This window comes from Ananas comosus, linkage group 19 (assembly GCF_001540865.1).
Source record: "Ananas comosus cultivar F153 linkage group 19, ASM154086v1, whole genome shotgun sequence".
Lineage (NCBI taxonomy): Eukaryota > Viridiplantae > Streptophyta > Magnoliopsida > Poales > Bromeliaceae > Ananas > Ananas comosus.
The window spans coordinates 1,729,817-1,742,834 of record NC_033639.1 but is presented as its reverse complement, the minus strand read 5'-3'; the positions used below and the strand labels follow the sequence as shown (position 1 = coordinate 1,742,834).

At 40.0% G+C, this 13,018-nt stretch overlaps 1 protein-coding gene across 1 annotated transcript; it reads right to left on the bottom strand.

Annotated features, from left to right (window-relative positions):
• LOC109725000 (subtilisin-like protease SBT5.3) lies at positions 4,738–5,928 on the bottom strand. The gene is made up of 5 exons (XM_020254035.1): positions 5,809–5,928; positions 5,668–5,773; positions 5,394–5,515; positions 5,208–5,305; positions 4,738–5,067 (listed from the first exon to the last, which is right to left on the bottom strand). Exons 2-5 carry the CDS (start codon positions 5,749–5,751, stop codon positions 4,880–4,882), a joined length of 492 nt encoding a protein of 163 aa, XP_020109624.1. The 5' UTR covers positions 5,752–5,773; positions 5,809–5,928; the 3' UTR covers positions 4,738–4,879.

Here is a 13,018-nt window from a genome sequence, read left to right as displayed (position 1 = left end):
CAAATAGAGAGAGATCTCTTCCTTACCCTGCCTTGTTATGCGGCGAAGGATTTTGTGTCTACAATGATGGCAACTCGCACAGTGGACTTGGTTGCGCTGATGCAGGCAGGTAGGGTGATTGCTTATTGCTCACCGCATGTAAAGATTATTGAGAAGAATTACCTATCGTAGCATGACTTGAGCTTGCCGCGCCGTGTGGTTTTGCTTTGAAGCTCTCGGCGGCATCTATTTTATTGTGCACACTGCGAGGGTCTTCACCGATCATAACAGAGTCTCAGTATCTTTCACACAGAGGGAGCTGAAACTGAAATGCGCCGTGTGAGTTACTGAAGCTATGACATTAGTATTCAGTGATTATCCGGCAGGAGCGAATGTGGTGGCAGATGCATTGGCAGTGAAGTCCAGTGCAGGAGCCTGAGCTTTGGACGGATTACTGAGACAGACGAACCCCTATTCGGAGCTACAAGCGGCTGACCCTCGAGATAGTACGCCCTGGGTCTACCGGCGGGCTACATCTATAGTTGCAGGGCCACACTCTGTTGGATTAGATCCGAGAAAAACAAGTGCGAGACTACCTATTGTTGATGATTAGAGAGGCAGCTAGACAGCGGGCAAGGCAGAGGGTTTTTCTTTGACCAAGTTCGGAGTATTGACGGTCATGGGACCGACGTGTGTGCCTGTGAATTCTGAGATCCGAGAAGGACATTCTGAGAGAGGCTCATTGTTCTCCTCTATTACCCGTCGACCAGGTAGGAACCAAATGTATAAGGATCTTTAAGGCACGGTTTTTTGGTGAATGGAATGAAGAGGGACAGTTGCAGATATGTGGCTCAGTGTTTGACTTGCCAAGTGAAAGCCGAGCAACAGATACTGCTGCATAGCTTCAGAGTCTGCCATGTGCCAGAGTGGGCAAGTGGGAAGTACACAGTCACTATGATTTTCGTTGTTGATTGGCCTAGAGCGGCAGGCTAGTTACGAATGCTATTTGCGGTGATAGTGGAAACGTCGACCAATCTGCTCACTCCTACCGTTCAGACTACCTGGTCCAATGAGAGACTTGCGGCAGCTATACTTGGATGAGATGTCAGGCGCACGGCGTCCAGTGTTCGATTGGGTCAGACAGAGACCCGACAGGGTTGTATCGTCAGTTTTGGAGGAGTCTTCAGACAGCTTTGGGCAGTCAATGCATTTTTAGCACGCGTTCCACCCACAAGCAGATGGTCGTCAAGCGGACCAGTACAGACAGTCTAGAGGACATCTGAGGGCCATGCGTGCCCTGAATTTTGGAGATGGTGGTACGACATGTGAGACTGGTTGAGTTTTGCGTAATCAACACAGCTTATCCAACAATGATTCGATGCTCCGTTTAGGCGTTGTATGGACGCGAGATGTCGATCCCTCTGTTTTGGATATTGGGTGAGCGGAAGTGACATGTGGACCGGTAGATTTTACTTGAAGCTGAGGAAAGGTGAGAGTCGTCCGACGACACCATTTCTGAAGCACAGAGCCGACAAAGAAGCTACGCCGGATACAGGCAGACAGACGTTAGAAGTTTCAGTTGAGATCTATGTTTTTCTCAATAGTCTCAGCCGTAACAGAGGATACGCCGTTCTTGAGTACGTGAAAGGTTAGTCCACGGTTTGTATGCCCTTTCGAGGTATAAGCGTATTCGGACCGTGTACCGGATAGCTCTAGCCCCCGCGACTTGCTGGCATCCCTACGATGGTGTCCATGTCTCGCGCTGGAGATATTTTTCTGATTATTCTCACGTGATTGACTTCACTCACTCGATATTGGTGAGGACCTGAGGTACGAGGAGCGATCCGGTCTGCACGACTTCTTGCGCACGTGAGACGAAAGAATTGCGCAGCCCAGGTCGATTCGCGAGCGTGAAAGTGTCAGTGGAGTCATCAGCGAGGAGGGCGGGAGGCTGACCTGGGATCCCGAGCATGGTGATTGAGAGAGTTGCTACCCCGACTTCGTTCCTTTCTGCGTCTTGAGTAATGTTTTTAAAGTTTCGAGACAGAAAACTTTTGTAGTGAGGGAGGATGTAGTACCCTTGTTTATTTATTATTTTTTTTTTTTAAAAATTTTTTTAGTCGTGTGGATGATGCGAGGGGTGGCTTGGATGCGACGGTGCACCCCCCATGCACATCGCTTATCGTTGTGCTACAGACGGGATACGTGGTGATTTGTAATGTTCCCCTGCTCTCTCTAGTTGGAAGTTGAGGCTCGTGGAGGCTATAGTTGGAGATTGGAAGGCGACGTAACTCCGCGCCTGCGAGCGTCTCGTTGGAGCGTGGCGTGCGTCGTTGTGCCTGTTGGAGGCCGGGCGAGGACGTGCATTTTCGTCGTTTCGACGCGCGCCGCCGTGCTTCGTGCGCTGTCGAGGGTGGGTTACATCGGTTTTTTACTACCAAGTTCATATTCGTCGGCAATGTATAAATTCAGACCTTTGGATACTCTATTTAGCTCGATTCATGGATTATATTGTTAGATTGCAAATCTGAATTTGGATGAAATTGTGGTAATTAAGATTATAGTAGGTTGATACATGTTGCGACTGTTGAAATTGAATTAAGGTAGAAAACCTGCGTCGATTTGGACCTGTACTCCTGTTTTAAACTGCCTGCATTTAGCCCTAGAGCCGTTATTAAATTGTACTGCTCTGCCAGTATTATTCGAGAACGAGTACCTTCCAGGTAGTTTAGGATTACATTTACACTCGTGGCTGATTCGCGCCGAGTGGATTTTTACAGACTTCGATTCACGGTTGTTCCCGACTAGTGGCTGCGTCAGAGTTGCAGCGTGGACCGCTATCGCTTTTTGGCGCAAGATTTGTGCCGGAGCGGCACATATACCGTGTTGGTTGTTAGACCAGTTTGAGTCGGTTACTTGACTTTGGGGACTTTTCAGAGCCTGTTACGAGCTCGAACAGAGATACCTGCATACTCGGTTGGTAGCGCCACGAGTGCCACTCCGCGGAGTCAGCGCTTGTGCCTTTTCGCGTTGGTGTCGCTCATGGCCAGTTTGCGACTTCGCTACTCCCGGACACCAGTTAGTGCTGAATAGAGCCTGATAGTCGCAACGTGGGCGAGGACCGGGTGTAATTATCCACATCCCGGGGACGGCGTATGCTTTACAGTCCGCGATCTGATCGAGTCAGAGTTTGAGCATTTTACTACAGTTGGTTAGTGATAGAGCATGATAGTGTAGTGAGTCGATTACGCAGGTAGAGTTTACTTTCTACTTTCTCTGAAACTACTTGCTCCGCATTCAGTAGACTTAGTGGGTGGACCGATGTGGTTTTGGGCGGTACCCACTGAGGACTACTTGTTTTTACAGTAGTTCTCACGCCCAGTTGTTACCTCTATTTTGCAGAGCCACAGGTTCCGGCTGCTGCGCCTTCCGCGGATCAGGATCGAGGCAAGGGCGTCACGAGTTAGAGCCCTACCCGTCGTGCTGAGCTAGAGGTGCCCCTACTGCAGGTAGATGTTGTTTCGAGTTTCTGTACATAGTAGACTTAACTCGCCAGTGCGAGTAGCTCTGTATTTTGGATTTGGACTATGTATATGAAACTCAGTTTGTTTATCTTCTGTTTTTTTTAGCAGCTCTCTACTACTGTTCGTAGTAGCGTTTGATTTACAGGTACAGCTGTCGCTTCGTATTCAGAGAAAATTTCTTTGTATACGGCGGATTTGTCGGCGTGCCCGGGGAACTAGACATCCGGGGCGTGACAACAACTGCACTGCAATTGTAACTACATGTAAATGCAAATTTCGTATTTGGTTTGATATATTTAACTCCAACTGCAGCAGTAGGAACTGTAGGAGGAGGTCTAACTGCAGCAGTTCAAACTACACCCAAATTGATCGCAGTTCCGACTACAGCGGTTGGAGAGAGTAATTTTAAATAAAAAGTATGCTTACCTCCTCAATATTTTTAAACAAAAATTATTTTTCTTTTTTACATTAGAGGTAATCTCACCATCATATATATAAAATAATAAAATTTTAAAAATTATTTCTCAACTGCATGCAACCAAATAAATTATTTATACTTACAGCGCTTTCTACTACATCCAACCAAACAAGATCATGTAGTTTTAACTGCTGTATTTTCAAGTACATGTATCTCTAACTACACTGCATTTATAATTACATCTAACCAAACGGCCCCTTAGTGCAACTCTATAATGACCTCAAAAAATAAGAAAAAAAAACATCATGAAATACACATGAATAATTTGTAAACTTATTAAAATTAGTACAACTCTATAATGACCTCAAAAAATAAGAAAAAAAAGTCATGAAATACACATGAATAATTTGTAAACCTATTAAAATTAGTGCAACTCTATAGTGACCACAAAAAATAAGAAAAAAAAAACATCATGAAATACACATGAATAATTTGTAAATCTATTAAAATTAGTGCAACTCTATAATGACCTAAAAAAAAAAAGAAAAATAAACATTATGAAATACACATAAATAATAATTTGCAAACCTATTAAAATTAGTGCAACTCTATAATGACCTAAAAAAAAAAAGAAAAAAAACATCATGAAATACACATGAATAATTTGTAAACCTATTAAAATTAGTGCAACTCTATAATGACCTCAAAAAAAAAGAAAAAAAGAAAAAAAAACCATGGAATGCACAAAAATAATTTGTAAACCTATTAAAATTAGTGCAATTCTACAGTAACCTCCAAAAAAGAAGAAGAAGAAAATAATCATGAAATGCACATAACTAGCTAATTTGCAAACCAATTAAAACTAGTGCATTTTTATGCATAATGATCTCTAAAAAGCAATAAAAAAAATGGAGAAAAAAAAAGTTAGAATAATAATATAATAATAAAATAAATTAATTTAAAAAAAAAAAATACCAGTATCAAGGTTTGCAATAATGGTGTCCTCTCCAAACCTTGCCCTAGTCCACAATGAGTCCCCTGCAACTGCTCCTGCACCATCTCTCTCCAACCCCATGAATTTCCATGATCTTGTTGTGTGTAGCTTGTGCCCTCTATTTGGAAACACTGATACCACCCCAGGGTACTCTATATATAGATATATATATATATATATAAATTAAATATTATTATTATGATCATCATAAGATTGAGGCATTGATCATAAAAGTGATAGATAGATAGATATGTTGATGTATATATATATATATACATATATTTTTGCGTACTTGCGATCGCGTTCGCCGTCTCCTCTTCGAGCATCGCCGCGAATCCATTGATGTGTTTTGTGTAGGAGTAAAATATGGCATCTTGGGCCTCCTCCTTGCTGCATTGTGGTTAGATATAAATAAATACATGATATTTTATTTGTATTTAAAAGAGATGATAATGAAATTTGTGTTGCTACTACTTACTCTCCTAAAACAGAGGAGAGGAGATCATAGTGAGACTCTGTTGCTCTTTTGTATGCTTCTTCTTCTTCTAAAGGAGACTCCTTTGCACTATGGATGTGGTCTCCAAGGTACACCACATAAGACTACAACATAACAATTAGAAACTTTATTTTTTCCTTAATGAAAAAAGAGAGATTAAAAGAAAAAAAAATTTATATTGAAGATGCAGCACCAAACGAAAAACAAAAGGAAAAAAAGAAAAGGAGAAGAAACAGAGGAGGTGTTGTTATTGTACCTTTTTAGATGCAAAAATGGGCCTCTGTAGAAGAAGAAGGGAGAGGAAAAAGGCAAAGAGAAGTGTGGTTGATGATCTCCTCATCTCTCTCTCTCTCTCTCTCTCTCTCTCTCTCTCTCTCTCTCTCTTGTTTCTCTCTCTACTTTGAACTTGTGTAGAGAGATGTGTATGTACTCTGTTTTCCCCTGTTTTGTAGGCTTAGAGAGAATATTACATTATATTATATATAATATATAATATATTTGGGAAAAAGTTAAAATGGAAAAATAAATAGGGGGAATTATCTTCTTCTAACTGCTTTAATCTTTTGTAGATGTAGATTCTTTGTAGAACCGATGCACAAAAAATCTCTTTCCACTCATTGATCTGACTGTCCTTATGATGACCAAACTTTCGCTCGATGATTGAGATGCGCCGCCCTGTAGCTGAAAAACTTTATCAAATATCTATTATATCTGTAGAGAATCTGCGCCTGTATTAGTGGAATAGTCAAACCTCTTTAAGATGAGATTTCATTTTCTGGAGACTCAATGCACAGAAAATTTGTGCGTGTCGGTTAATCAGACCGTCCATTTGAAGACGGAACAAATCTCAGCAGTCAAACTCCACCACCATAAATGTTTGAAAGGCATATAGATAAATTAGATATACAGTAGAATCACTGGTTTACAAGAATTTTCTACGCACCAGGTGCATAGAGAATTCGCACGTACCTTCTCTTGGTGTTATCTGAATCAACGGAGCTATCATAGCTTTCTGAGCTAAAATTTCGCGGACCTAATGCACACAAAATTTGTGCGCAGCAATTAATTAGACCGTCCATTTGGAGACTGTCACACCTCGGATTACCGAGTTTCCCCGGGCACGCCAACAGACCTGCCGTATACAAAATTTTTTTTCCTATATACGAAGCAATAGCTGTACCTTTAAACAAAAACAAGCTACAACCACAAGGTAAGAGCTACTAAACAGAAAAGTAATATATAACCTCAAAGGTTCCAGTATATACAAAATGTCTACTACACCACTCGCTCCAGTGAGCATCTAGACAATAAGACTATATATACAAAAAAAACCCCAAACCTACATGTGGGAGGCACTCCTCTACTACTGCAGCAAGATTGGAAGAGATCTAGCTCACGACTCCCTTTTCACGATCCAAAACAGCAACAGCACTAGTCGCGAACGATGGCTCTGCAAAAAGAGGTCAACAACTGGGTGTGAGAACTACTACAAGAATGACTAGTCCTCAGTGGGTACCGCTACCGACCTCAACGGCTCACCCACTAAGTCTACAGAAAGTATGCTCAAGGATAGTAAAGGAAGCTAAAAAAACTCTACAGCTACATGCCCTTATACTATCGCTAACCAACACTAGCTATTAGTAGATATAAGCAAGATGTAATCTCTGACCCAATCTCATTAGGGACTATGAACGCACCCGCCCCGCCTGTCGAAGCTATACCAACCACCACCACGCTGGGTCTTTGGTGGAGAGTAAGTCAAATCCGGACTCTACGACATCAACGCGAACGCACAAAGCCCGACTCCGGAGTGGCACTCGTGGGCGTTACCCAACCGAGTATGCAAGCGTGTCTCTGCCGAGCTTAATTAGGCTCTCGCAGGCTACAATTAAAGAAAAAGAGTTTAACTGGTCTAACAACCAAAGCTAACGTGCTCTTGGCACAATCTTATACAAGAAACAGAAATCTGAGTCCACCGTCAACCGCGACAGCACCCGACAATCTAGAACAGTCTACACACTACTGTAAAATAAACTCGGCATCCCAGCACGAGCGTAAACTCATCCTACACTAATCTGGGTATCCATAGTATACTAACAGCGACGATACAATAGAACCACAGCTCCTAAAGTTAAATATGGTAATTTTCAGAAATGACAGTGCAGGATCTATATATTTTCTCCTATGTCAATTCCAAGTTCAACATGTAAAATTAAACTATTAGCTTAACTCCAAATTCAGATTTAAACACTAATCCATGAATTTGAGTACTAGCAAGAAGATAAACGAATAATACATGTCGTCAAATGCTAAAACTTAGAAGATATTCCAATGATTTCAGTAAACTACAATCCACCTCGAAACGCTAATACAACCACGGCGAGAAGTCGAAATGAGAGCAAACCACGCGCTCGTCCGGCCTCCAACGGCGCAACCGCAACGTCCACACGCTCGAACGGCTCTCCGACACAACGTCGACGTCGATCCGAGCTCAAGCTGTCGTGGCCTCCACCAAGGACAAAATTAACACTTGAGAGAGAGAGGAACATAATTAAACAAAGGACTCTCCCTCAGGTGGATAATTACGAGGGAGAGTTGGTGGTGTGGATAACCACCAACCCAAATAACCTCCATACCCCTCACCAACTCAATTTACAGCTGGAGTACCGGTATCCGATTTGGTTACCGGTACTCGGCCTCTCAGCTCGCAAGCTCGCACACAGGGTACTTGTAACCAGCCCGATGCCGTACCGGTACTCAACACTGAAATCCTGCACTTTGCGGATTTCAGCGTCAAAACTCCACTCTCGCCTCGCATCGAGTCCATTTTGCGTCCGTTTCGTGCCAAAACGACTCCGACTTGTTCCGACACTCTCCCGATGTGTCGCCAAGCCTCAGATGCTGAGATCCACAAGCAACCCAAAAACCAAGGATACTACAGAGACGGAACAAATCGCAACCGCCAAACTCCACCACCATAAATATTTGAAATGCATATATATATATATTATATATATATATATAATATATATATATTAATATATATATATATATATATATATAATATATATATATATAGAGTGAGGCTACTATGCTTCTGGAAGCACAGAGCCTTTCGTGCTTTCAGGTCGTTTTCGATGTTGCAACTTTTGAATCGTCGATCGGCTCTATTAAACTTGATCTAGAGTATTTGAAGTATCTAGAAAATAAATTTTGTAATTTTTCGATATCATTTGCCTAGTGATCGAAGGGACTCAAAATCAATAATTTTAATGGCGGCGGTGAGCCGTTTGCAAGTTTAATGGTGTAGGAATATCCAAATCACGTGAAATTTTGATAGAAAATTTTTTATACTATATAAAACAAGATCAATATCTTTGATCTAGAATTTTAATGTCATATTATCACGTTTTGTTAGATTTTTATTTTCAGCCGTTGATTTTGAGCCCCTTAGTTCACTAGGCAAATGATATCGAAAAATTGCAAAATTTATTTTCTAAGTTCTTCAAATACTCTAGATCAAGTTTAACAGAGCCGATCGACGATTCGAAAGTCGCAACATCAAAAACGACCTGGAAGCACGGAAGGCTCCATGCTTCCAGAAGCATAGTAGCCTCACTCTATATATATATATATGAGTCCAGCTACTATACTTTTATGAGTATTGGTTCCCTTATACTCATAAATTTTTTGCCCCTAGATTTATTCCATGATCATTTCCATCCGTTAGATCATACTATTCAACCAACTACCCACTCAACCCTAGGGGACCACTATCATTCTAAGTGTGGACCACCATCATCCTAACCACACATCCCATCAATCAACTTTTAAAAATTTATGAGTACAAGGGATTCTATATATATATATTAGATAATCGATAGAATCACTTGTTTATGAGAATCAGGTCTACAGAGAATTCACACGTACATTCTCTTGGTGCTATCTATATCAATGGAGCTATCATAGCTCTCCGAGTTGAGATTTTTCGTATGCACAGAAAAATTCTACGCACCGATTGTTTCGGTTGTTTAGAAACATATTTCAACTGCCAACACGACCACAAAAGCCATTATCTATGCACCAGGTCTACAGAGAATCTACAACTTCTCTCTCTCTCTTTGGTATTGCACTCTCTCTAATTCCTTATAGATACAGCATATAGAAAATTCCTCCACAGCAGTTAATCAGGCTGTTCATCCGGACACGAAGCGAATTTCAACCGTTAGACTCCACCACTGCAAATATTTGATCTACACTCGGCGCGTAGTAGATAAGATCGTAATATTATTGATTTAAACGCCACAAAATTAGGAAAAAACAAAAAATAAAAAAAGAGGTAAAAAATAATTTGACTATTATTGACGTCCTTTTCTGCAAAATAAACATCCTTTTGCGCCGCTCCGGCCGAAAGGCTAATTTGGAAAATTTTATGAAGGTAAAATTTAAGGAGCCCACTCAACTCTTCTGAGAAGGGGTAATTATCCTTTCTCTCTCTCGCTCTAATTTAATTGTGTGCTTGGTGGAGGCTATGGCTTGAGCTCGGATCGACGTCGACATTGCGTCGAGGAGTCGTTCGAGTGTGTGGATGTCGTGGTTGGGCCGTTGAAGGTCTGGCGAGCGCGTGTTTTCCCTTCTCTTGACTTCTCGCCGTAGTTGGACTAGTTTTTTTAGATGGCTTGGAGTTTACCGAAATCGTCGGAATATCTTCTAAGTTTCAGCATTGTCGACATGTATCATTCGTTTATCTTCTTGCTAGTACTCGAATTTATGGATTAGTGTTTAAATCTGAAATCGGAATTAAGCTAGTAGTTTAATTTTACATGTTGGACATAGAATTGACTTAGGAGATCGAAAACTATAAGTTCTACACTGTAATTTTCTAAAAACTACCAGATTTAGCTTTAAGAGCTGTAGTTTGTTAGTATCGCCGCAGTTTGTATGTGGTGGATATCTAGATTAGTGTAGGATGAGTTTACGCTCGTACTAGGATGTCGAGTTTATTTTTACAGTAGTGTGTAGACTGTTTCGGACTGTCGGGAGTCGTCGCGGTTGACGGTGGACCCAAATTTCTGTATTTGCATCAGATTGTGCCAAGGGCACGTGAGCTTTGGTTGTTAGGCGAGTTAGATCCATTTGTTTTGATTATAGCCTGTGAGAGCCTGATTGAGCTCGGCAGAGACACACTTGCATATTCGGTTGGGTAGCACCCACGAGTGCCATTCCGGAGTCGGGCATAGTGCGTTTGTGTTGTTGTCGTTGTGTCCTGGTTGGACTCGCTCTCCACTGACGANGGCACGTGAGCTTTGGTTGTTAGGCGAGTTAGATCCATTTGTTTTGATTATAGCCTGTGAGAGCCTGATTGAGCTCGGCAGAGACACACTTGCATATTCGGTTGGGTAGCACCCACGAGTGCCATTCCGGAGTCGGGCATAGTGCGTTTGTGTTGTTGTCGTTGTGTCCTGGTTGGACTCGCTCTCCACTGACGATCCAGCGTGGTGGTGGTCGGTCTAGCTTCGACAGGCAGGACGGGTGTGTTCACAGTCCCTAGTGAGATTGGGTCAGGCAGTGCATCTTCATATCTACATAGTAGTGGTTAGCGATAGTATAGAGGCATGTAGCTGTAGAGTTCTTCTAGCTTCCTTTACTATCCTTGAGCATACTTTTTGTAGATTTAATGGGTGAGCCGTTGAGGTCGGTAGCGGTACCTACTGAGAACTACTTCTTTTTGCAGTAGTTCTCATACCCAGTTGTTGACCCCTTTCTGTAGAGCCTTCTTCTGCGGCTGCTGCTATCGCTGATATTGATCGTGGAAAGGGAGTTGCGAGCTAGATCCCTTACAGTCTTGTTGCTGTTCTAGAAGAGTACCAGCTACAGATAGTTTTGACTTTTGGTTCATGTACATACTGATGTTGGATACTCGTTGGGGCGAGTGATGTCTGTATGTTGGAGACTTGTATGTATGGTGAACCCGATATTTATTTATGCATGTTTTCAATTCTGGTAGCAGCTGTATACTACTAGTTGTAGTTTTCTATGATCACAGGTACAGGTACAGCTATTGCTTCGTATACATAAATTTTTTTTTTGTATACGGCGGATTTGTCGGTGTGTCTGGGGGAACGAGTAATCCGGGGCGTGACAGAGGGCTCCACATTGAATGATTGTATTAATTTGTATAAGCACCAAACTCTAAACCGAATTAAGCTTCAACTAACGATAATATTTTATTTCGGACGTGAACCGTGAACACTTTATAATTATATATTCTCAATTATATAATTTTCATCAAATATTATTCTATCTGTGAACAAAAAAAATATTTGTTTCTCCTTCTCTTTTGCTTCTCTATATTGAATTTTTGTTTGAATACTAATTCTGAAATTTATTTAGCAGTAAAAAAAAATATTTTTAAGTAATGACAATTTATTAATATTGTGTTATTTAACTAAAAATATACTTTCTAATATTAATTATAAATTAAATATAATATTAACTACCCGCCGTGAATACCTTAACTAGTATATATTAATTTTCACAAATAAAGTAATCTACAAAAAAAATAAAGAGTAACTTTTCGTACTAGTCTTTGAAATATTAGTTGATTTTATTTTGGTTCTCAACCTTATATATTCGATATTTTAGCATCTAAAATTTTCAATTTTTTTAAAAATTAAACAAAGATATTGTTCAAACTTAGTTCATTTTTTTATTAATGGATTCATTGGCCCCTCGTCCATCTCATACTTTTAGTTTAAACATTTAATTTTTAAATTTTAAAATATGAGATGAGAATTTATGGTTCGATAATGGATGGTATATGTGTAGATAATATTTATTTATGTAATAATAAATAAGGATAATAATAACTAAAAAGAGATATTTATAAGAGTTTGGGACTTCAAATATTGTGCGTAAAAGTTTGAGGATCAGAATAAAACTTTGAGAAAAGTTTCAGGACTACATATGCAATTTTACCCAATAAAAAAATTTGGCCCAAAAATTGATTAAAATTAATACAAACTCCAAGTAGTTATTTTATTTGAAAAAAACATTAAATTGTTGGAATTATATATAGATTCAAAATTTTTTAAAAAAATTGTTAGGTTTGTTCCAAGTTTTAAGGAGTTAGCTAAGCTCATAATCTCCACATAAAAACAAATAAAACCTTATCAACTTTAAGAATTAGAAATGCAAACAAAATCTATTATTAATTAGATTTTCATCACTCAGGTTCAGGTGATCTGGATGAGATACTAACAAAATTCATATCCGAATTTGAATTTGAATTTGAATTGATCAGATTTTTTTTTTTTTTATACCCGTATATGAAACCATATACATTTACCATTGGATAACCTCGTTCTACTCAGGTTAATTTGGACTCAGATAAAATTGTTGATATCACATTCATTAACATCCCCATGCATGGAATTATTCTTATCACTCTAATGAGGTTATTTTCATAACATTGCTCTTAATTTTATACTGACATTTTTATTTTCATCAGTTTTAAATAAACAATATTTGTCCCTTTCTTTTGATCCAATACTAACAGGGATAAAACTTTACTTGGGAGCTCCTTTCAGAAAGCGGTCGGGAGCATC